This window comes from Salvelinus fontinalis, chromosome 30 (assembly GCF_029448725.1).
Source record: "Salvelinus fontinalis isolate EN_2023a chromosome 30, ASM2944872v1, whole genome shotgun sequence".
NCBI classification, from domain to species: Eukaryota; Metazoa; Chordata; class Actinopteri; order Salmoniformes; family Salmonidae; genus Salvelinus; species Salvelinus fontinalis.
In genome coordinates, this window is record NC_074694.1 from 39473066 (window position 1) to 39499063 (window position 25998).

A 25998-nucleotide genomic window follows, 5' to 3' on the forward strand; every position below is an offset into this window, starting at 1 on the left:
TAGTGATCTGTTGCTCCACTTCTGAAAGTCTGGTAGCTCTCAGATCACAGAAGAGATCTCTAGTCTTTGAGAGGGCTCGCTTTCCTCGCCGTGGGCATTTAATTGGCTGATGATTAATCTTTAGCTTCTCTCTCGACACTAGCCGTGGTTAATTATCAAGCAATTAACACCTGCTGTGTCGGATATTTCGGCTAATTCGCATTCCTCACATTTTTTGTCTGTTATGCTCTTTTGAGCGCATGCTGTTAGATGCGAGGAGACCCTTTTTGTCACCTTTTATAGCCAACATTCTCATACATTAAGTGTGAAGGAGAAGAGAGTGGTGTAAGTCTAGGTCACTGGATTCCAAATTGTTCTTAGTCACTTACCCTTAAGACAAAAATATATAGGCCTAGTCACATACCCTTATCACAAAAAAGATGTCTGTGAAACTATACTACACTAAAAGTAAACGTTATTTTGATAGTAGAGTCTGATTTAAGGGTGGCCTTACACCAAATCAAATGTATTTATATAGCCCTTCTTACATCAGCTGATATCTCAAAGTGCTGTACAGAAACCCAGCCTAAAACCCCAAACAGCAAGCAATGCAGGTGTAGAAGCACGGTGGCTAGGAAAAACTCCCTAGAAAGGCCAAAACCTAGGAAGAAACCTAGAGAGGAACCAGGCTATGAGGGGTGGCCAGTCCTCTTCTGGCTGTGTCGGGTGGAGATTATAACAGAACATGGCCAAGATGTTCAAGTGTTCATAAATGACCAGCATGGTCAAATAATAATAATCACAGTAGTTGTCGAGGGTGCAGCAAGTCAGCACCTCAGGAGTAAATGTCAGTTGGCTTTTCATAGCCGATCATTAAGAGTATCTCTACCGCTCCTGGTGTCTCTAGAGAGTTGAAAACAGCAGGTCTGGGACAGGTAGCACATCCGGTGAACAGGTCAGGGTTCCATAGCCGCAGGCAGAACAGTTGAAACTGGAGCAGCAGCACGGCCAGGTGGACCGGGGACAGCAAGGAGTCATCATGCCAGGTAGTCCTGAGGCATGGTCCTAGAGCTCAGGTCCTCCGAGAGAAAGAAACAGAGAATTAGAGAGAGCATACTTAAATTCACACAGGACACCGGATAAGACAGGAGAAGTACTCCAGATATAACAAACTGACCCTAGCCCCCCGACACATAAACTACTGCAGCATAAATACTGGAGGCTGAGCGCAACATTGTGTCATTTATGTGCTGTTTTTAATCATTGTGGATAAACTAGATCAAACCAATTTTTAGTATTGCTATTCAACTTTTTATACTTACGATTGGGGAGCTGTGTCCTCCCCAGCCTCTGTAAAACCCTGTTGTGTTGCTAAAATAATTTGCTCAAAAAGTTTTTTTTGGGGGGGGGGGGGGGGGGGGGGTGCATTTGTAGCAGGACATCTCACTTTCACTCAGGCTCCATTTCTAGTTCCCGCTAAAGCTGATGAGTTCCCCCAAAGCTGGTGCTCCCACTTCAGATAAGCACAGGACACCCAGCTCTAAAGAGTGCCAGCCTGCGAAAAAGGCCATCTCCTCTTTTTTTCATAAAAAGAGCAGTCTTTGTTGTGCTTCCCCAGGAAATAAAGGCCTCAACCTCTTCTCCCACTACTGGCTCCCTAGGGCGTCTTCCCCCTTAACCCCCCTTTCTCATCCTCTCATTCGCCTGCGGTTTGAAGTGTTCACGACACCCAACGCGCCAGATTGAGCCCCGTTCTTTTATGCCAGACTGGGGAAAGCCTGACCTCAATAACCTGGCCATTTTTCCAGACGGATGCTAAAAAAAAAATGTTTTAAAGGGTACATGTTATCAGACGGACATCCCGAAGGTGCATTTGCAATTTGTTTGCTGGTTGACAGCTTCATTTTGTTAATAGAGAAACATGGGGTCTTAAAAGCCAGAGGACCCCTGCAGATGGGCCTTGCATCAGCCAAACACACACAAAAAAAAACTGTTTGATAGAGGAGATGCGTTTAAGTCGGGGAAAGCAGAATGCCATGCCTCTTAGCGATGCCTTTGATCAGGCAGAGGAGAGGCCTAATGGAGGCTTAATTTAATGAAACCTATCGGGTAAACAGACCCTCCGTCTTCAAAGGTACCGCCAAAGTTTCTTCCCACCATCGGGAGGCTAGGTCCACAGACGTCCCTCTAAATGCACTCGACATCTATTTTGGCTGAGCTCAGACTGCATGGGCTGTTGGTGACAACTGAGAGATGGGCATAATACATTTATAAACCATAGATATTTGAATGTTGAGCATAGTGTTTTCACTTAAAGTGGCTATGATCTAAAATGCCTCAGTGGGTAGCCTATAAGCGGGACCAATAGCAAGCTTGACAATGCTTGAGTGCCACATTTCTACGACTTTAGGTTTGAGAATATGCATTGAGAATGTCGATTTTCTACCTTTTTGGCACCCTGAAATCGCCCAAAGTGTCCAACATGAATTTACTAGAGAAGCTGTCTTTCCTCTTTGCTGACACCAGATGGCGATGTTGCTCAAGGAATTCGGGCTTTGAGTTATCTGGTGGAGGTGATACTGATGTTTCTCCTGGATATATGGAGACCTGCTAAACGAGCTTCTTATATCACTGTGGTTGCCTCTGACCTCATCTCTTCTGGGAAACTTGGGAGATGGAAGTAGAGAATAGTTTGTTGACTTGCAGGTCCTGTACTTCGAAGTCCTTCGGACAGAACTGTGTGTTTTGTTTGTGGATGTGTGCGGGTGTATTTCACCCCTTATGAAATTGTCAGTCCAAACTTTGAAATATGCTATTTCCTGACCTTGGCCGCTTACATTTTCCTAATTTGTTTTCTGTTGTTAGAATGTCAGTGCTTTATATTCCACCTTTTACTTGTAAAATAAAATGTGTAAGGTATATTACAGTAGTGAAATGGAAGGATTCTGGTTCAAATGGTAGGTGTCGTAAAAGTCATTCAATCTCTTTGGTTTACAAAATATCCATTTGTAAAGTTGATCTTGGTTGAACAACCGTTGTTAACAATTGTCAATTATAGAATGAATCGCACATATTTCGAACTAGAAAATGTGTTAATTAACCGTCATACTATTTCACCTGTTTTTTTTGTGAGGAAATGAATAGATTTTCTTTTCAATGTTCACAAATCTTTTGATATTTGAAACATCCATAAGTTCAACAGTCCCTTCACGGTGGATTTTACATTGAGGAGGCAAGACGATCTGGTTTTCTTGTCCAGTTTATGGCACTGGTCGAGCGTGACAAACACCCTTTTTAGACTGAATGGCTTCAAGTCTCTCTATCCAGGGAGATAATGCATGTATTTCTGAAGCGTTTACGTAGTCAACCAGCCTTGAAATAACGAACAATTTAATCACCTGATACAGTGAGGTGAATGGAATAAAAAGCGTTCTTCTGCACCGATCCCATCTGTGTAACAGCCTTTTTCTTCATATTTCATAGTCTCTTAAGTGATTATTAATGACCTTCAAGTGGAAGTATTAATAATTCAATGAAAATGTGTTCTATGTTAGGGAAACTATTGAATTCCGTACCTATGCAGTGAGCATCTTGGGCCTTTTAGTATATTCTGTAAAGGTCTGTACTGTCCATTGTGTATCAGGGAGCGTATTTCAGGACATCTCGATTGGTGTGTCGACAGAATCGGGTCTGCCTGAAGTTACCCAGGGCTCTACGCTGATATCTTGTACAAGGAGACAGAAGCTATAGGTTTCTTTACTTCAGTTCCAAATCAAGTCAAAGGAACTGATCATGGACTGCAGTAAACGCCAACCGAGCACACACCCATCCACATCAACGGGGCTGTAGTGGAGCGGGTCTAGAGCGTCAAGTTCCACATCAGTAAGGAATTATCATGGTCCACACACCAAGACAGTTGTGAAGAGGGCACGACAACGCCTCTTCCCCCTCGGGAGGCTGAAAAGATTCGGCATGCACCCTCAGATCCTCAAAAGGTTCTACAGCTGCACCATTGAGAGCATCCTGACTGGCTGCATCACCACTTGGTATGGAAACTGCTTGGCAATCGACCGCAAGGTGCTACAGAAGGTGGTGCGTACCGGGGCCGAGCTCCCAAACATCCAGGACCTCTATACCAGGCGGTGTCAGAGGAAGGCCTTAAAAATGTTCAGACTCCAGCCACTCAAGTCATAGACGGTTCTCTTTTGAAACTGCACGACAAGTGGTACCGATGTACCAAGTCTGGAACCAACAGGACTCTGAACAACTTCTACCCCTCCCCCCAAGCTAAGAGACTAAATAGTTAGACAGGTAGCTATTGGTTAACTGTCTGCATTGATTGATTTTGCACTAACTTTGACTCATCACATGCGCTGCTGCTTCTGTTTATTATCTATCCTGGTGCCTAGCCACTTTATCCCTGCCTATGTATTACTATTAGCGTATACTCCTGCACATCGATTAGGTAGGTACTGGTGCCACATGTATATAGCCAAGTTATCGTTACTCATTGTGTATTTATTCTTCATGTTATAATGTATCTATTCTCTTTCTTTTCTATCTGCATTTCTGGGAAGAGCCTGTAAGTAAGCGTTTCAATGTTAGTCCACACCTGTTGTTTACGAAGCATGTGACGGATAACTTTTGATTTGAAACCCAGCAGCACTGAACTGTTTCTCAGAGATCATTCGCGATATCTATATATATATAGGCAAAAAAATATTTTACTGAGTTAGTTCTTGTAAGGAAATCAGTTAATTGAAATAAATTCATTAGTCCGTAATCTATGGATTTCTCAAGACTGAGAATAGATATATGCATCTGTTGGTCACAGATACCTTAAGAAAAAAAGGTAGGGGCGTGGATCTGAAAACCAGTCAGTATCTGGTGTCGCACTGCATAAGGAAAATGGTGGTCACATGTCACCTTTGCTTCGAGTTGATCAGGCTGTTGATTGTGGCCTGTGGGATGTTGTCCCATGCCATTCAATGGCTGTGCATAGTTGCTGGATATTGGCGGGAACTGGCACGCGCTGTCGTACACGTTGATCCAGAGCATCCCAAACATGCTCAATGGGTGACGTCTGGTGAGTATGCAGGCCATTGAAGAACTGTGTCATTTTCAGCATCCAGGAATTATGTACAGATCCTTGCGACAAGGGGCCATGCATTATCATGCTGAAACATGAGGTGATGGCAGCGGATGAGTGGCACAACAATGGGCCTCAGGATCTTGTCACACTATCTCTGTTCATTCAAATTGCCATCGATAAAATGCAATTGCGTTCGTTGTCTGTAACTTATGCCTGCCCATACCATAACCCCACCGCCACCATGGAGCTCTCTGCTGATGTCAACGTTGTGAACAAACTGCTTGCTCTCACCCTTCCATACGTCTGCCGTCTGCTCAGTACAGTTGAAACCAGGATTCATCCGTGAAGAGAACACTTTTCCAGTGTGCCAGTGGTGAGCATTTTCCCACTGAAGTCGGTTATGACGCCGAACTGAAGTCAGATCAAGACCATGGTGAGGACGACAAGCATGCAGATGAGCTTCCCTGGAATGGTTTCTGACAGTTTGTGCAGAAATTATTTGGTCATATAGTTTTTCTGGGTGGCTGGTCTCAGACGATCCCGCAGGTGAAGAAGCCAGATATGGAGTTCCTGGGCTGGCCTGGTTACTCGTGGTCTGCAGTTGTGAGGCCGGTTGGATTTACTGCCACTTTCTCTAAAAAAACGGAGGCGGCTTATGGTACAGAAATTAACAAAATGATCTGGCAACAGCTCTCGTGGACATTTCTGCAGTCAGCATGACAATTCAACTTGAGGCAGCTGTGGCATTGTGTTGTGTGATATAACTGCACAGTTTAGAGTGGCCTTTTTATTGTCCCCAGCACAAGGTGCACCTGTGTAATGAACATGCTGTTTAATCAGCTTCCTGATAATGCCACACCTGTCAAGGGGGATGGATTATCTTGGCAAAGGAGAAATGCTTACTAACAGGGATGTAAACAAATTTGTGCACAACATTTGAGAGAAATACGATTTTTGTGCGTTTGGATATTTCTGGGATCGTTTTTCAGCTCATGAAATATGGGACCAACATTTTACATGTTGTGTTTTTATATTTTTGTTCAGTGTACATTTTTACCCCCTTTTTCTCCTCAATTTCGATCTTGTCTCATCGCTGCAACTCCCCAACCTGCTCGAGAGGCGAAGATCGAGTCGTGCGTCCTTCCTAAACATGACCCACCAAACCGCGCTTCATAACACTCGCCCGCTTAACCCGGAAGCCATCTGCACCAATGTGTCAGGAGACGCCTTTCACCCGACGACCAAGATCAGCCTGCAGACGCTCGGCCCGCCACAAGGAGTTGCTAGAACGCGATGAGCAAAGTAAAGCCAAACCCTGCCAATTATGGGACTCCCGATCACGGCCGGTTGTGATACAGCCCGGAATCAAACCCGGGTCTGTAGTGACGCCTCGACCGCTCCGCCACTCGGGAGGCCCACCAGTGTAAAATGTTTTATTTGTGTGTATAGTCTAATAATGTAATTATAAACGCAAAGCGTACTTTCTTCTTATAATAATAATCATTTAAAAAAAGCTCAATGGTAGTATATGGGAAATTGTCTTCGTCTGAGTTGGAGAGAAAGCAATACATGATCTTGTGTACCAATCACATTATTTCATCATTGTGGGAGCACCTCCCATGAGTGGGAATTTGGCCGTTTTGAGAACGTTTGAATGCTAAGCAACCTGCATACATGTTGTTTGAATTATAACAAACCAAAATACAGTCATGTCCAAATAATTGGCACCTTTTTTTGGAAAGATTTGCTCAGATATATATAATTTGTTTTCCCCACCAAAAAAGGTAGGGGTCAATTTTGGCACCCCTGTTTTCAATACCTCACCTTGCTAGGATAATGGCATTGAGATTTTTTCTAAAATGTTGTTTGAGATTGGAGAACACATTGGGAGGGATCTTCGACCGTTCCTCCATAAAGAATCTTTCCAGATCCTTGATATCCTTTGTCTGAGCTTATGACCTGCAATCTTCAATTCAAACCACATGTTTTCAATTGGGTTCATGTCCGGAGACTGAGATTTTTGATTTTGTGGCCAACTAACAGTTTCTTTGTGAAATGTCAATGTATGCTTGTGGTTGTCTTGCTGGAAGATCCAATGCTGCCAAGTTTCAATCTCCTGGCAGAGGAAACCAGGTTTTTGGCAAACATGTCCTGGTACTGGGTACAGTTCAGTTGACCTTAACCATGGCACCAAGACCAGTGGTATCAAAATAGCCTCATGAAATGAACCAGCCACCACCATATGTTACAGTAGATATGGGGTTATTTTATGCATATGTATAATTATTTCCTGGATGAATTGCAGGAGCCACCACTTGTGTGGGTTGTAGACTCCGTCTCATGCTACCACTAGAGTGAGAGCACCGCCAGCATTCAAAAGTGACCAAAACATCAGCCAGGAAGCATAGGAACTGAGAAGTGGTCTGTGGTCACCACCTGCAGAATCACTCCTTTTTTGGGGGTGTCTTGCTAAATGCCTATAATTTCCACCTGTTGTCTATTCCATTTTCACAACAGCATGTGAAATTTATTGTCAATCAGTGTTGCTTCCTAAGTGGACAGTTTGATTTCACAGAAGTGTGATTGACTTGGAGTTACATTGTGTTGTTTAAGTGTTCCCTTTATTTTTTTGAGCAGTGTATATATACACACAGTGGGGAGAACAAGTATTTCACACACACCAGTGGTGGGTTTTGCGTCCCAAAAAATCTGCATATGCAAAAAAAATGTAATACATTTTTGTTTTATTTGAAAGAAATTGTGGTTTAATTGACCCAGGTCAGTCAGTCAGTCAGCTGCTTGCCCCTCTCCCAGCCTATAGTTCCGTCAATTTCTGGTGAATCTTTGTTTTCATTTCAAGAACTTTCTCTTGTGATGTACTAGACGCCTTGAGCAAGATTGATGTCAAAATAAATTATATACATACATGCATTTATACAGTTGAAGTCGGAAGTTTAGATGCACTTAGGTTGGAGTCATTAAAACATGTTTTTCAATCACTGCACAAATTTCTTGTTAACAATCTATAGTTTTGGCAAGTCGGTTAGGACATCTACTTTGTGCATGGTGTGCCTGGGGATGTATTTCAAGGCCTACCTTCAAACTCAGTGCCTCTTTGTTTGATATCATGGCAAAATCTAAAGAAATCAGCCAAGACCTCAGAAAAAAATTGTTGACCTCCACAAGTCTGGTTCATCCTTGGGAGCAATTTCCAAACGCCTGAAGGTACCACGTTCATCTGTACAAACAATAGTACGTTAGTATAAACACCATGGGACCACGCAGCCGTCATACCGCTCAGGAAGGAGACGCGGTGTGTCCTAGAGATGAACGTACTTTGGTGCGAAATGTGCAAATCAATCCCAGAACAACAGCAAAGGACCATGTGAAGATGCTGGAGGAAACCGGTACAAACGTATCTATATCCACAGTAAAATGAGTCCTATATTGACATAACCTGAAAGGCCACTTAGCAAGGAAGAAACCACTGCTCCAAAACTGCCATAAAAAGGCCAGACTACTGTTTGCAACTGCACATGGGGACAAAGATCGTACTTTTTGGAGAAATGTCCTCTGGCCCGATGGAACAAAAATAGAACTGTTTGGCCATAATGACCATCGTTATGTTTAGAGAAAAACCGTTAAGCACGATGGTGGCAGCATCATGTGGTGGGGGGCTTTGCTGCATGAGGGACTGGTGCACTTCACAAAATAGATGTCATCATGAGGAAGGGAAATTATGTGGATATATTGAAGCAACATCTCAAGACATCAGTCAGAATGTTAAAGCTTGTTCGCAAATGGGTCTTCCAAGTGGACAATGACCCCAAGCATACTTCCAAAGTTGTGGCAAAATGGCTTAAGGACAACAACGTCTAGATATTGGAATGGCCATCATAAAGCCCTGACCTCAGTCCCATAGAAAATGTGTGGGTAGAACTGAAAAAGTGCATGAGCAAGGAGGCCTACAAACCTGACTGTGGAATGTGATGAAAGAAATAAAAGCTTGAATAAATCATTCTCCCTACTATTATTCTGACATTTCACATTCTTAAAATAGTGGTGATCCTAATTGACCTAAAACAGGGAATTTTTACTTGGATTAAATGTCAGGAATTGTGAAAAACTGTGTTTAATGTATTTGGCTAAGGTGTTTGTACACTTCCGTCTTTAATTGTATGTGTGTGTATATATATGAATATGTGTGCATATAGATAGATTTAAAAAAATAAATAATAATCCACTGGGGCTAATTTGCTTGATCCTTACTTGCTGCAGCTTTTCTGCTCTTCTGATATGCAGAATTGTTTTACACCTTTTTTTTTAACTTACAAATATTTCTGGCACTTTCCCCAGGGTCTGGATTGCGGCCCATATACTCCCCCTTAACAAAGGTGGAGACCCGTGTGACCAAAATAAATATTACCCCATTTCCAAATTCAAGAATCCTTGTAAAATACGCTTTTTAGATCCTTTTTAACTACGAAATGTATTCTAAATGTACATCAGTTATGTGTCAGACCAGGTCATAGCACAATCTCTGCTTCTTCTTTGGTTTTAAATTATGTTCTTAATTGTTTCGATAAGAAGAAACACTTCTTCCATATGCCTTTTGGCTGTTCTTTCCATAATATGGACTTGGTATTTTACCAAATATGGCTATCTTCTGTGTTCCACCCGTACCTTGTCACAACACTACTAATTGTTTCAAACGCATTAAGAAGGAACACCTGTTAGTTGAAATGCATTCCAGGTGACTACCTCATGAAGCTGGTTGAGAGAATGCCAAGGGTGTGCAAAGCTGTCATCAAGGTAAAGGATGGCTACTTTGAAGAACCTTAAATATAAAATAAATGTAGATTTGTTAAACACCTTTTTGGTTACTACATGATTCCATATGTGTTATTTCATAGTTTTGGTGTCCTCACTATTTTCCTATAATGTAAAAAATAAAGAGTAGGTGTTTGAACTTTTGACTGGTTATGTACTTGGATGGACACTTTTCCCTCTGTCACAGATACCATGGTTGCCCTTAGTTTGAAGATGTAATCCGTAGACAGGTGTTTTATACAATGAGCCTTATGTGTGTTCTCTTTTCGACTCTGTCTGCATATTTGCAATCAAACGACATGATTTTGTCCATCTCCTTAGCTATCATTCTCTAAATGCACTGTGCATTCCTCATTTCAAAACTCGGTCTTCCAGAAAGCGGGGAGCAACACTTATGCAGTTCTACTACGCGATATCTTTCAATAAAGCCACGTTAGAAAGGATTACCTACACATACTGACCAGCTCATGTTATAGACAGAAGCGTGCTACATGGCAGACCAATCCAAACTAATTTCTCTGCATGTCCAGCCCACTCATTATCGCAGCCAATCATGGCTAGCGGATTGGTTGCTGGCTTTTTCTGTGGATAAACCAACTAGGCTCGACACTTTTAAATGTTTTATTCGTATTCACAGATGGCATACACGTTTGTTATTGAGGCGCATGAAAATTCACATGTTCCAGAAGGCATTTCTGGCAAAAATATCATTTTGATAAATAAATAAAGTTATGTTCAAATGGCTCTCCCGTGAAGTAGTGACGCGCGAAATATGCCTAGTTTTCTGAAACAAGATTTTTTTCATAGTCTTTTTTTTTTTGCTCATCTTTATCAAGGGTCCCAATCATTTTGGGCCTGACTGTAGCATGTCAAAAAAGTGTGCTAGAAAACCTTGGTAGAGCATGGGCGAAGTAGGCATTGTGGTGCTGATGAGAAAAATTTCGGCTTCAGACCAGCTTCTCACTTAAATTTTTTTTGTGTTTAATTGTATCTATGCCTGCATAGAACTGGCTCATTCCTTTTTTTTCTTTAATATGGGGGATTGAAGAAGAAAAACACATACCAACTTGTCCATGGTACATTTAGTAGTGTATAAATGAGGTCTTCGTTCATGGTCATGGAGACTGTAGAACTTTGGTACTTAGTTCTCCTGAACTTATGTTTATGGGCTCTGTTAAGAATGTAACGGAGAAAAGACTGTCACCAAAGGTTTGTAAAGCCACTTTATTAGAATGTCCTGCTGTCCTTTCTCAAAATATATCTAGTTTAAGCGCCATCCAGAATTCTTCACATTTTAAATCGAAGATGCTTCATAATTATGGTATTACATATAGGTTTGACGGGATATTGAACAAGCACTGTACTTAGCTGATCATGGCACAACGTCCTTGTAATCCAGCTAGGGAGTTCTGTGTAATTTGCACCCAATCCTCCATTACAGCGACTTCTACAAACAAAACATGACAGACCAACATTAGTTGGATGTTAGACACTATAAATCCCCTTAAATTGGCTCGTCTGCGCTTGTCCTCCCTCAAACATTTCAGTCTTCGTTGTGTACCATTAAGGAGTTAATGCAGATTATGATTTATATGCCTCGTAGTTATTAACAAGTCATCAATAGCGCCAAAGTCCAGTCACACATCCAGATGAAAAATATCCTATTTCTTATGGAAATTGCCTGGATTGAGGGAATTTTTTTCTCTCTCTTTCTTCAGAGCCGAACGCAGATTTAAGATGTTAACAATCTAGATTTTTCTCCGCTTATGAATTCTGCCTTTCATTTTGAAGCCGTTCTACACAGCAGCTCTTCCCGAGCTTCTTGTGGATTGACTGAGTAAAAAGACTTCTCCTTTTTTTGGACACAAAGATGGGGCTTGCAGCCTCTAATGGATCAACCTCTACAGTCTCACTGTTGGGAGAGTGTTTTTGGTGTGGTGTAATGGTGGTGGGTGAAGGACTGAGTCACCAGAAGGGGAGAAGAGTCCTGGTTACTCCAACAGTGTTGTGATGGTTCTCTTACCCGGACACATGAGGAACTGAAGCATTGAGAAATTGCAGTACAGTTTGCTCTGTCAGTGTGATAATCAGCCAATTGCTGTGGTCAAAGCGATATAACAATTCATATGATTGTGATAAATCAGTTTTCATTTGTCAATGATGTGCGAATAATGCACTGTTGGTAAATCAATTCCTAAATTCTCTTGCAAAAATGTGTCTTTAATGGTATGTACAGTGCCGTCAAAGTATTCATACCCCTTGACTTATTCCACATTTTGGTGTTACAGACGGAATTCAAAATGGATAACTATACAGTACCAGTCAAGTTGACACACCTACTCATTCAAGGGTTTTTCTTTATTTTTTACTATTTTCGACATTGTAGAATAATAGTGAAGACCTCAAAACTATGAAATAACACATATGGAATCATGTCGTAACCAAAAAAGTATTAAACAAATCAAAATATATTTTATATTTGAGATTCTTCAAAAAAATGTAGTCACCAAAAGAGTGTAACAAATCAAAATGTGTTTTAGATTCTTCAAAGTAGCCACCCTTTGCCTTGACAGCTTTGCACACCCATGGCATTATCTCAACCAGCTTCATTGCCAGCAGCATACCACCCTGCATAACACTGCTGGCTTGCTTCTGAAGCTAAGCAGGGTTGGTCCTGGTCAGTCCCTGGATGGGAGACCAGATGCTGCTGGAAGTGGTGTTGGAGTGCCAGTAGGAGGCACTCTTTCCTCTGGTCTAAACAAAGATCCCAATGCCCCAGGGCAGTGATTGGGGACACTGCTAGGTGTAAGGTGCTGTCTTTCGGATGGGACGTTAAACGGGTGTCCTGACTCTCTGAGGTCATTAAAGATCCCATGGCACTTATCGTAAGAGTAGGGGTGTTAACCCCGGTGTCCTGGCAAAATTCCCAATCTGGCCCTCAACCATCACGGTCACCTAATAATCCCCATTTTACAATTGGCACATTCATCCCCCTCCTCTCCCCTGTAACTATTCCCCAGGTCGTTGCTGCAAATGAGAACGTGTTCTCAGTCAACTTACCTGGTAAAATAATGGATAAATAAAATGAGGTAGTCACCTGGCATGCATTTCAATTAACAGGTGTGCCTTGTTAATTTGTGGAATTTCTTTCCTTAATGCGTTTGAGCCAATCGGTTGTGTTGTCACAATGTAGGGGTGGTATACAGAAGATAGCCCTATTTGGTAAAAGACCAAGTCCATATTATGGCAAGAACAGCTCAAATAAGCAAGGAGAAATGACAGTCCATCATAACTTTGAGTCTGGGTAGTTCCATATTTTTTTTAATTTTCCACTATGCTCTAGGAAACTTTCAACACTCTAGAAATATTTGTATACCCTTCCCTAAGATCTATGTCTCATCACAAATCGCGGAGATCTATAGACAGTTCCTTGGACTTCATGGTATAGTCAACTGTGGGACCTATACAGGTGTGTTTCTTTCTAAATCATGTCCAAACAATTGAATTGGCCACAGTCTCCAAGTTGCAGTGACATCTCAAGGATGATCAAAGGAAATTGGATGCACCTGAGCTACATTTGTCGTGTCATAGCAAAAGGGTGTGAATACTTATTTAGATATTTCTGTATTTCATTTTCAATAAATGTGCAAAAATATCTAAACTTGCTTTCGCTTAGTCATGATGGGATATTATGTGTCGATTAGGTGAGAGAAAGAAAAAACTATTTAATCAATTTTTAATTCAGGCTGTAACACAACAATGTGGAATACGTCAAGGGGTATAAATACTTTCTGAAGGCACTGTATTATAGATGTAGGATCTTAATTTGATCACTCTGTTGCATTAACTTGTAGTCTATTTGAGATTTAAAAAGATTCTGAAGTTAATTTCCACTTGATTTTCCCTTATTAAAAATCTATCAACCCCTTCAAAAATGTCCATTAATTACAATCCTCATTATAATTCACTTTTCCTATTGACGCTAGGTTATTTTCCTGCTGTAGCAAACTGGCTCAAATTAAGATCCTACATTTGTATGTGTGTGTGAATGTGTCTTGTAGTGTGTATTATTCATTGATGCGAGTATTTCCTTTCGCTTATCTTGGGGTCCTCTCCAACGCAGAGAACGTCACCCTCCCCACTGACAGTGATCAGTACTGTTAGACATGTCTGCCTGGAGTAAGGGCCTCGCAGGTCCTCTCTGTCCTCAGGGCTTATTTGATTGAGTGACTTGACTGAGAGGGGACTAAAGATAATAAGGGGGAAGCATAAAAACATGGGGATATAATATCACCCCCCCCCCCCCCTTCCCATCCTCTCCCCAATCCTCCCAGTGCTGTCCTCGCCCTTGTTTCAGGGCCTCAAGCCTGTTCCACGCACCAATGTAAACCTGAATTGACACGTGACACCCACACCCAAGTGATGCACTGACAAGAGGGCCTTGAATAGGTGACAGATTATTATATTTTTTTCCAGACTGGCTTAAGTATGAAAAAGTCATGAAATTTTAATGAAATGCATTATGAATACATCTAGTAGTCTTGTTTTTCCGCTGTTTTTTGGGGGGCTTTTTCCTCTTTTTTGGTGGGGGGGGGGGGTTCCTTTAAGAAACGAGTCTGGAGAGAGAGCGGGAAAGAAAGGGAAAACTTTGACATCTACAGTTTTCCATCTGTAAATGGAAACAAAGTTTCCCCCATCGAATTGCATTTCTCTTGGTCTTGCTTAAGTGCTTCTAATGGGGAGCATGCAAAAGAAAAAGAAACTGCTTTTGGTCTTTGCGACCGACAATTTTGTCGTTTCTCGGCTGGTTTTGAAGCCTGCGGAGGAATCTTGCTGTGGCCTTGATCAAAATTACACTGTAGAGGATGAATTAAGGATTTGTTCATTTATCCCAGAGGTTGGTCGCCATCAGAGCATCAACTCACACCCACAGTGAAACTAAACACTTCTGTTTTATTTGGCTTCACTTATTTGTACTTTTTTGTGTTTGCATCTTTACACAATTCATTGACATCACATGGTAGATAAAATTGGAATTGCTCACGTGTTGCGCTCAAAATGGGATTTAAGTCAGAATTCAGGGTATCACTTCATTTCACAGTCTTGTTTCAGCTGGTATTTACTTGGTAAGAAGTAATTTGATCATGTTTACTTGTTGCTACAAAACATTTCAACTCCCAATACCAAATGGTACAAAGGGCTGATTGTTTATAATTCCAAGGAAACTAAAAATGTGATTAATTAGGTCATTGTAATTGCTAAGCTAATATCTGGTGAAAAAGTGGACTGTAAAATAAAGTATAGCCTAATCGGTAAATCACTTCATATCTTGTCATTTGATTTCAGTGGTTTATAGGTTTTGGTTCAACTCCTAATTATGCTTAGAATGAAATTCTTATTCATGTGAGTAGTTCAAAACCTAGAGCTAACATGGTTTCTTATGTGTTGTAATACACGTGGAATAGATGACGTGAGTATATCCATATGGAATTACTGCGTTGTGCACCTGCCAACCTGTAGCAGTTACTCCAAACATTAATGAGACAGGTATTCACATGCATATTGCTTGCACTGTGTTTATAATATGAATGTCCCCTTAGACTAGCCCTATGCCCTGGCGAACTTACCTGCACACTTACTCTTAGGATGAGTATCTGACGTTGTTGTCTGTGTCCTTTCTATGGCTTGTTGGAATCCATGTGAAAGAGGTGAACAAGACCCCCCCCATCAACCCTCAATTGGCCATGTCTGTATAGTTCGCACAACTGGTCCGAATTCCGCCACAAAATCGGTGGATTCCCATCGCGCCGGGAAGTGTGTAGGGAAGTTCACAAGGGCACATGTTGGAATGGCTCTGCTGGAAGGGACCTACGGACCTCATCTGCATTTGAATGTGGTCTGATCAGTGGAATAAGACAGTATACATAGATGTATAGAGTTAATGATGTGACTAAGCCCCTATGCGTGCTGCTTTATTCTTATGGTAATAAGGGAGCCTGGAGGCATTCAGTCCAGACAATGGTCACGTTACTCCGAAGAAAGGCGAGGGACAGAGGAAGTCTTCTGTGCATTTCCATAGACGGATGCAGTTGGGCACGCACACACAAACAATAGCAGTCCAACGATATATGGGCCCCGCATCTCTTTCTTTGTGTCTAACTTTATACCTTTTTGAGATAACACTCAGAGAATAGACATCAAACAACGATGAATCATAAATCGAGGTCAAAAGAGAACACTCTCCAATTCGGAGAAAGGGTTAAAAGTGAAGGTCTTCTTTTAAAAAAAAGAAAAAGAAAAGAAAGACAGATTCACGCAAAAGAAAATAAAAAATATTCTCAGTGGAGGGTTCAGTGAACCATATGTAGGTAGCCACAGGCTAATGGGCCGATTGGTCCCTGGCTCGCCAGGTATCCCGTACCGTGTGGCCCCCCCCCCCCCCCCCGAAATCCCTCATCCATTCCCCTCTAATCTCACCTTTTTCTCTGGCGCTGACCCGGGGAGGCCCACTTTTATTCCCCACTGCACGCCAGAAGCCAGCGTTGTGATCCGAGCGGGCCCCGCTCTGGTTCCTCTCGCCCGGCTGCCTCCCCGACGGCTCTCCTCTATTGATTTCTGCACTGCTGTCTGTGTGTTTGCACCACCGACGCCAGGGCCTGGCTCTCCTCTTCCCTCATACAACCCGGGATTCATGTACTGTGAGAAGAAGAGAAAGAGAGAGCGAGAGAGAAAGAGCGGGGGGGGGGGGGGAAGAAGCCAGGCTTTTGATTTTTCATTAGAACTGCTTCCGTATTTTAATATTGGGTTTAATCGGCCCTCATGCCTTAAAGAAATAACCATTGAGAGATGATTCCCCGGCCTTCAAAAAGTATATGCCGTTTCTTCAATCAAAGCCCCTTGAATTGGCTCTTTTGTTTAGAGTTCAGTTGCGATCGTTTTTTTTCTCTCCTCTCTCGCTCACCCTCTTGCTTTGCGGGTACAGTCGTTAGGCTTATTGACTGATCTCGGCTCTACTTAAACAATAGAAACGACTTTGACAGGAAAATCTAGCGCACGTATTACAGTGGTGGAAGAGTAAAAGACCCCATCATAACAATATCCCATTAAACAAAGGCTATCCCCTAACATCACATTTTTACATCACTATATGACATATTGTAACATAATATGATGTAATATTATATTATCTAAATATTGTGTAATGTTGCCTGGTTAAGTACAAATTTGTTTTCAATGTAATACATTTAAACGTTGAAAGTGCAAGTCTGACCCATTTCGTTATGTTTCTTGTATGTACTTAGTATTTATGGACATACACAATATTATTTTCATGCTGAAATGACATGAAGGCCCTTTGAAATGGATTGAGTGCACGTTGTCATATGGGACAATTCCTCCACCCTCAGCCCAGTTTAAATGTGTTTATAGCTCCTCTGCTATTGTTATCCTTGGTCATTTGAGTTTATTTGTGTTTCTGTTGTAGCTCTGGTGAGATTCATGTAGTCTTTTCATGCCTGTGAAACACAATGCCGTGTGTGTGTTAAAGCCACAAAAGCGCCAACCTGTGCGCTAATGAGAGGGCCCCGTGCTGATATCTACGGCTTAGGTTCCCTACTACTGTTGCAGTCATATTAAGAAAACACACAGGCCAGTGCGCGCGCACACACACACACACACACACACAGAACGTGCACACACATACAGACAATTTCTGAAGGAGGTATCTCATACACACACACGCGCACACACACACAAGCTTGCAAGGCCTTTATTCCACATAAAAACATACACACAAGTACACACTCCCTCTGATGATAGATAGACAGGAGTAGTGGATTTGATGAAACCAAAAATCAAAACAAAGGCACAGAAAACCCCTCCTGTGACAATCTCAATTGTCGCCGCTTGCCTTTATCTGATAATGTATCAAATGCACCAAAAAGAAGCACTTACTTAATTGAACAACCTCTGCCAATTTGTTTGTCTTAAAGGAGAGGAGGTGACACAAGAACAACAATTGTGTGTGAGAGCTGTTCTTTGTGCCAGTGGAGTGTTAAACCCCCTGCCAGGATGAGATGCATTATTGAAGACGCTGTTGTGATTCTTCTGCCTGCTTAAAGATCTCTGCTTCCTTTTTAACGCCGCGCCACCCTCAGCCACCTCTGCCCCGCTTCTGGGGAACTAGAAAAGAACCACTATCACCTGAGAACATATCACAGGGACACAATAGTAGGGACTAGGAAGTGATGTGGCGTTTTCAGTTTTTGTGCGCTTGTGGGTTTTCTTTTGTCTACTTTGTGGCCACGTTTCACTAAGGTTTTTAATAGGAGAGTAGTGGTATTAATGATAACAATACAGTCATAATAATTGAGTGTTATTGTTGATGAATATTTTGGAGTAAATGTTCTACTTTTTCGACTGGGTTTTTCTTCTATGCCGATTCCTCTTCAACAGTATGTGGAGCTGATTAGCAGCAAATTAAAGGTTAAATGACAATTTGCAGCTGACACCGAGTCGTGGCAAAAGTGCTATTTAAGTAAATTTTTTTTGTTGTAAATGGCCTGCCGCTCTCCCACTGTTGAGAAAGATGTAATGAAACACACTTTTGTAAATTCAATATCGTTAATTACTCTTCACGCCACCAGCCGTGTGCTCGGGATGAAAAGAATGAGTGGAAAAGTGGAGGAAAAAGCATCTGCAGAGTAACTTCAGGGCCCCTCATTACACCCTGCCCCTGGGTATTTTTACGCCTTTTATATCCCATCTAATGAACTGTTTATGTTTTTCAGCTTTCCAGGCAAAACAATTATTTGCACGCCCTTGTGTCGCTTGTTGCAACGGGTATAGAGAGAGGAGGCTAGTTGGGGCGGCCCCACCCCCCAAAAAAACTTGTTTACCAATGAAGATGAGTTTATTTGGTTGAAATGATTCTGATAGTTTTAAGAGGTGGACTTTTGAAAACATTTTTAAAGGCGACTAATGTCAATTGGGTCTATGAACCAAGGGTGTTGAAATTATTGTCCACTTCAGCCTAATGTTCATGTAAGTGAAGTACTGGTTGTGATTTGTTTGTTTCGAATTATTATTTTACTGAAAAGTAATGATATATAACTAGTAACATGTAAACATGTAAACTAACATGTAAACAAAAATGGTATAATAACACTTAAAAAAAATGTTTGGGTCATAATTGCATGAATATAATTTCCAGCTCTGATATTGTTCTTGATTAGCATATCTTACAGTATGAGTTATTATGCATGCATATAGAATTATGTTTGGATGGGTTAAAGAAACTCTTTCTTCTGCCATCGATGTCAACAGAGGTTAGACAGGTGTGTGTTTTTTTTGACAGGACACCAAAACCTCCGTTTCGCGTTTGACGATACGTGTGGAGTTTTTAAAAAAGAAGACGGCCACTTTGCATAACGATGGATCTTTTGTACTTTTGTGCTTCCGGGAATAGAAGCAAAGTCTCACCCAAGATTAGAAAAAGTGACAGAAGAAAGACCTTTTCGAAAAGGATAAAGAAAGATGTATTTTCTATGGCAATAAGGTATCTTATGAACGTGCTCATTCTTTTTAGATTACAAAGCCTCGTCGCCTGGTTTCATGTTCCTTTAGTCATTTCCATTTTTCCCGCTCCGTCTTCAACACACTAGGATGAGAAACTTTCGACATTGTCTTTCTGAACAGTTCTTTTGGGGTTTTGTTTTCTTTTTAAATAACTACGATTTAGACCTTCTTTTTGGAGATTTTTGGAATGACCTTAGTTACTATAGACCACGATATACCCCGATCAAATATATAGATCTTTCTCAATCAATTATGCTCACTAGTGTGATCTCAAAAAGTCACACATGACAAAACATTATCAAATGGAGATAGCCGTTTGAGGTGCACTTATTTGCATAACACCCCAACCGGTAATCAAAGTCTATCAATGGGTGAGGCAGTCAATATTCCACAGCTGCTCTTGTTTTACATCAAATGAAAAAGGGAATAATCACTCTAAGGGTTATGCTTTTTTTTCCGGGGGGGGGGGGGGGATTCAAACCAAAAAGTAAATGGGTAGGGAGCAGCAGTAGGCTTTGGTTCAGTTGCATTTGCAGCTCGTTTTATTTTCTGTTTTATTTGTGCTGCGTTCATCGTGGAAACTGTTGATACTCTTGGCAGTAACAAACAGCTATTTAGAAATACCCCAAAACTGTGCGGGGTTTGAAGAAGACGTCAGGCTCTGCGTACTCAAATCAAGCCTTCTCCCAGGCTTCTAGTCTCAATTACTGGCAACCCGTCTTTTTCTCCTAAGTTACGCTGCGGCTCTTTAAGATGACGCTCCACTAAAATGAGATGTGGGTGTTATCCCTGCAAAACATGACTCTACGCTGTCTGCCTGTTCCAGATTGATGTTTGTCTTTGTACTCACACTAACAACATGCCTTAACTTTGTCATAACCTGCACATTTGGAAGAAAGGCTAATTGTACTTCCAGTTAGGGGTAGAATTAATCCTGTCCAAAATTTCTTAATGATGTATTTGAATAATTTTGTTTGCACAAATGGATTGTTCAAATCACAGAGGGGGGGGGAGGGGGGGGGGGAATCCAGTCGATGCTCGCAAAAAAAGGTATTAACACTTCATGTGCAACAATGATGCAAATGTTGTCATTTGGATTGTGAAGGCATTCGATTGTATCTGTGCGTGTTCTATGGCGGTGCTGTGTTTTTGATTTGGGTCATTGTGAATTCCGCTGTTCCCCGCAGTCGTTCCTTCGGTGGTTAGCACAGGTCCCCGTGGCTCAGTTGATGCCTGTAAAGTGTGTTGTTTGGGGGCTTCACTTTATCCAATGGTTTTTCGCTTGTCGCCCTGGTCAATCAGCTTCCCAGACAACTCGGTAATTACTCTTGTGGCTGTGTCCCTCACGGTCACAATAACAACACAAATCACTTCCCTGATGGCTTTCCACTCACTGGTCAAGTTTACGGGGAAATAAATTTTTAAAAAACGTGGTGACACACATATTTATATATTTTTCTCTACTTTATTTCAATGAATGATTTAGAGATTTGATTCTTATTTCTTCAAAAATACTGTAGCACTGTTACTATATTTGTTAAACAATGTGATTTTTAGATTGAACTTCTAAATACAAATTCTAAACAGGAAATAGACAAAATATTTGGCAAAAGCAGGAGTCTCGAAAGATCTTAGGATAGATGTGCCAATTTTTAGGCCCATATTTCCCAGTGATTTTGCTCTCCTCACACTGCCCACACAGAAGTCCTGTCAAGGCAGAAAGAGAAGAAAAGACAAGGAGGCTCAGTAAACAGTTTCTCTTTCTCCGCTGTTGTGTATATAGTTTGGAGGGCATTTGAAGCGGGCTCTTTTTTCTGTTGGTGTCTGTAAACAAGCGCTACACATGGCCTGCTCCTTCAGCATCGGAGGTGGCACACTGAGGAGTGTTTGTCATTTTTTGGGGGGGGACATGGCATTCCCTCTCCCACCCCTTCTGAAGAGGAGAGGGAGAGGGATCCCAAATCTGATGGAACGCCAATGGGTGATGAATTATTCCCTGTCTAAGTCCCAGTATCGGCAATATCACAGAGCCTGCCACTGCACTGTGCTGACAGCAGTGACAGCCCCCAGAAAAGGTTTAGCGCTGACGAGTGCTACTTTCCTTGTACATCTCCCGCCCCTGCCCCTGTGCCAGAGCCCTCCGTAGTTGGTTTTATTCTTCAGATTGTGTTTATTTAAGTGGGAAAGGGGGACATCTCTACAATTTCACTGGTACTAGATCACTTCGCAAGTGTGCACACACACAACCGCAGGTGCATTGCCTTTTTTTTGACAGTCGGGTCCATTAGGGGGCTCTCGTGCTTAAGAAATGCCTGTTATGTTTTTCCAAGACAACTCCACTAAGGCTTATTCCCCCCCACCCCCGCCCCGCTGTTTTCTTTCTCCCCTCTTCTGTTCTCTCCTCTTCTGTCTTCATCTTCTTCTCCTTCCTCTTCCTCCTCCCCCTGCAGAAAAGGTCACGTATCGCCTACAGTGATGAGGTGCGGAACGAGCTCCTGGGGGAAGACGCTGGCTCCTCGGAGAGTCAGGTAAGGTGCTAATCAAGCCCCTCCGGTCCCCAGTGTGGGTGGCTGGCCCTGGGTGTGAAAGGGTCAGGGCCTCCCGGGGCACCTCCTAGGGCCAACAGGGCCACCGCAGCATTGGCACTAAGTCATGCGGAAGGAACACTGTTTAATGCAAAGCTGCCCAGGGTCTGAATGGGCTCCAGGCCTGGGCCCAGCATCTGGGTAATGCCAGATTGGGGCAACCCCCCCACAGTTGTTCTCCAGCCGTCTGTGTACTTATCCTTCACCAACACACTATCAGCCGCACACAAACACACAACCAACATCCTCCCCACAAACGGTGTCTTTCACACTCCTTTAAACACCAGGGGTGGCGAAACCACACAATGCAGACACTCAGGATAAATAGGATTCTCAGGTTCAATGTTTATAAGCATTAGTATCAAAAAGTCACTGACAGTTTTTATATTTTACTCGTTATAGTTTGTTGCAAGTGATATTGAAAATCGTCAAATTTAATATTATAATTCTATGCAATTACAGTTAAATGTATTCACATTCATGAAAAGTTGTATGGTGAATTTTGCAATGAACATTGAAATGTAATTTAACGTTTCATTTAAACTGTGCTGGAGTTCAATACAATGGATTACAAACAGCAGATAAAAAGCAAATTAGCCATATTTCTTCCATTGTCACAAAATTATAAGACGTGGGAAATGAACAATGCCTTCAAAAACTGTATTGATTCAGTCATATTGAATATGAGAAAGGGAAAAACAAAAGCAAAGATCTTAAATAGTGCTTTTAATTGCCCAAAATATGCCACATGTTCTTTAAACTTTGATTGTTTTGTATTATGTCTGAAGTGCTGCGTCAAAAAAGAAACACCACAACAGCTACACAAACCATATTTTTAACACTTGACGTGGTGCCTGTATCTCACCTGCACAGCTGCCACTCACAAACAGACACTCACAACTCTGACCAGCGTCCTTTGACTAATTATATATTACCTTAAATGATCCTGTCAACTTTGCAATAGTTGCCGCGTGTCTCAGTCACACACAGACAAACACAGAGGGAGAAATATGCACGTAGGCACATTTAGTCCCTCAGTACTTTGTAAAAGTACAGTGAGATGGTCTGCAGTTGAGCAGAGCTAAATAAAGTTGTCTCGTTTTTTTGATAGCTTCCTTATTACCATTTCAATGATGACCCATGCACTGCACATCTTGCAAACATATGTATCGCTAGCCGAGATGTGTAATGGATATGCATATTCCCTGCAAATTAGTGAGACACAGAAGTGACTCTGACATTTTATACAGAAGTTGGAAGTGGATTTGCTGCCAGAACTGTCACATTCAAGACGGTGATGGTTCCTATCAAAATCTTGTCAAAGGGAAAAGAAAAAAAAGAATTATGACCCACATTTCAAATATATATATATATTTCCCTTTCATTAAAAACAATTGATGATGAACCCCATTATTGAAATAATTATTCATAGACCTAAGAATATTTTTCATAGGATAATAATTTGTTTAAACAATGGAACCACCCCGATGAGCTCATCTAGAAGGACAATATTAAGATGCATGCATTTTAAGTTGTTTTTAGTCTGTTATGCTGCTTTGTTGAACGATGATATCATTATTTGAAATGATATCACCTCCCTACTATTAAATCTCTGGGTGAATGTGTCTTGAAGTACATTGTAAGATAATTCATTTGTCCAGCCTTCAAGTAATCCCATTTTTTTTTGTAGAGAGCTAACATGTCAAGGAATGTTGTTGTTGTAGTTTAATTATAATACATGTTTTGTCATTCAGCCACAAAGTCAATATCCTCCATGGTTTCGGACAAAACCTTGTATTTTCTCAAGTGATTTAATAACCCTGAAGGACGAATGGAAAGCACGGGGAGGCAAATTGTCCCTGAACCAGAGAAGAAAGTCGACATTTAGTAAGACACATTTAGGAAACGTGTATTAGCAAATAAAAAAATTAAATACAAAATACAACAGTTATTCAAAAAATAAATGGGGATTTATAGATCTAGAACAAACTTATGGCATCTTTAAACCATTGTATTGCTCAGTAACCATAGCCCTGTGGTTTGGTGTTTACCTATTCCTTAGGTAGTTGCTTCAGAATCTTGAATGCTCAAAGCATAACATTTGTACTATAAGTTGAGTCAATTATCAGAATTCTAATGTTTGTACATTGTAAAACAGACGTTGTCTCACACACACACACACGCACATTTTTCTATTTACCATGGTGCCACATTTACCTCATTTCCATTTTAAAAACTTCTGGAGATAACACTTGGTCTTGCTGTGAGTGGAGTGCTCGGAACGTCATGTTATTTTTTTTATTATTATTTTTTTTTTGATCGAACAAGACGGGAGCGATAGAGAGGATGGGAAAGATGGGGGAGCTTGGGCAAGTCGGTCAATTTAATTCCTGACGATCTGAAAGAGTTCAGGATCATTTCATATAGCTCTGGCTAAACGGATCATTACCAGTCACAAATCTATTCGTTACATGGCAAGGATTTATAGCTAAGTAAATTGGGGAGTTCTGAAAATGGAGTGTTGGCCCTGCGATAATGGCTAAAGAACGATTTAATAGAGTTGGGCATTTATTCGTTATCTGTATGCGGACAGAGACTGAAATGGCGCTATCACTATATTTTTTTTAATAACGTGGTAGTCTACCGTTGCACTTTTTTTTTCTCCCCTTTCTCACTCGGCATGCAACTCACACACACACACCCTACCACACACGAACACTCTACGGAATAGTTTCGATTTCAGTCACAGCAGAAGGCTTGGCCACAAGAGATTGTGCTGGTTTGAGCCGGCATGGACCAGATTTTACAGGCTACAAAGGAAGCAGATTACCACTTGTATCGAATTCCGTATTGAATAAAAAAATCTTTGTTTGAAAAATCTGCTGATTATCATAACAGAAAAATTGCAGCAGTGCAATTTTGAATACTGGCTGGCATTACAAAAACACAAGGAAAGGCGCTCGTGGAGCCGTAATTATAACATTTACAGTTTTCTGTGTTTAACACTTTATTTCTCTCAAGCAAAGCTAGCGTTGGTGGGTTACGTTTGAAAAGAATGGTAAAGATGGATGAAAAAAAAGCGAATGCCAAGCACAAAACCCCTCATATATAGTTTCAGCAAATCCTCCACGAGGACTTACAATCGGCCAAGCAGCACAAATAAGATGGAACAAGTTTTGTTTGGTTCTCATTGAATTGGAGGGAAGGGCTGCGGCGAGTGATCGGCAGCTCTGGCTGGCCTGTTCAAACCCTAAATAGCCACATATGTCGTATTTTTAAACTTCGGCCTCCTCAATAATGCGTTCAACGCAGGGGGCTGTGACCTTCGAAATAAAGGACAGTTTCCTGTCTGCAAAGTGGCCCATTTTTCTCACCGAAAGAAAGAGTGAAGAAAATCGTATTTCTTTGCAATGTATTTTCTCTCCATTTGTTAGCCTGTCGCTGCCAAGTTCCTCAAGGCCAGTGGCTCACTAAAATGAAGCTCTCAGCAGACAAACATTAAGCTGTTTTACTTTTGCATATTTTCTTCAACTCCTTTTCTGTCATTCTATCACGCATCTGAGATACTATATGGCTTGATAGCGGGCTGGATTGCATTTATTCTCTGACTTTTTGGACATTTTCTTCAGATTTGCCCTTCCATCGTGTTTTCCTTTTTTAAACTCTGTTTACAGAATTAAAATAATACATTATGATATATTTGTTATTGGAAATCCTTTCCTAATATAATTGGGGAAAGCTGAATAAAGTACATACAAGTATTTAAACAACAATTGGACATTTTACTTTGAATTAAGGTGGTAAGAACTGTGATATTCTGTATATTTAAAATAAATATACTTTTTTAAAGAATAGTTGTCTACTATTGTATATAGCCATATATTAGCTATAAAAATATAGATATATATTTATATATATTGTTATTATTGAACAGAG

At 41.3% G+C, this 25998-nt stretch overlaps 1 protein-coding gene across 5 annotated transcripts in view; it reads left to right on the forward strand.

Moving 5' to 3' along the window:
- LOC129829200 (vesicle transport through interaction with t-SNAREs homolog 1A-like) overlaps positions 1-25998 on the forward strand; it is a 170054-nt gene that overhangs the window by 18948 nt on the left and 125108 nt on the right. For 4 of the 5 annotated variants that reach the window (XM_055890818.1, XM_055890819.1, XM_055890820.1 and 1 more), the window contains exon 4: positions 21928-22005. The exons of the other annotated variant lie outside the window; for it this stretch is intronic. In XM_055890818.1, the coding sequence (XP_055746793.1) occupies positions 21928-22005 (78 nt within the window). The remainder of the gene's footprint in view (positions 1-21927; positions 22006-25998) is intronic. 5 annotated transcript variants of the gene reach the window in all.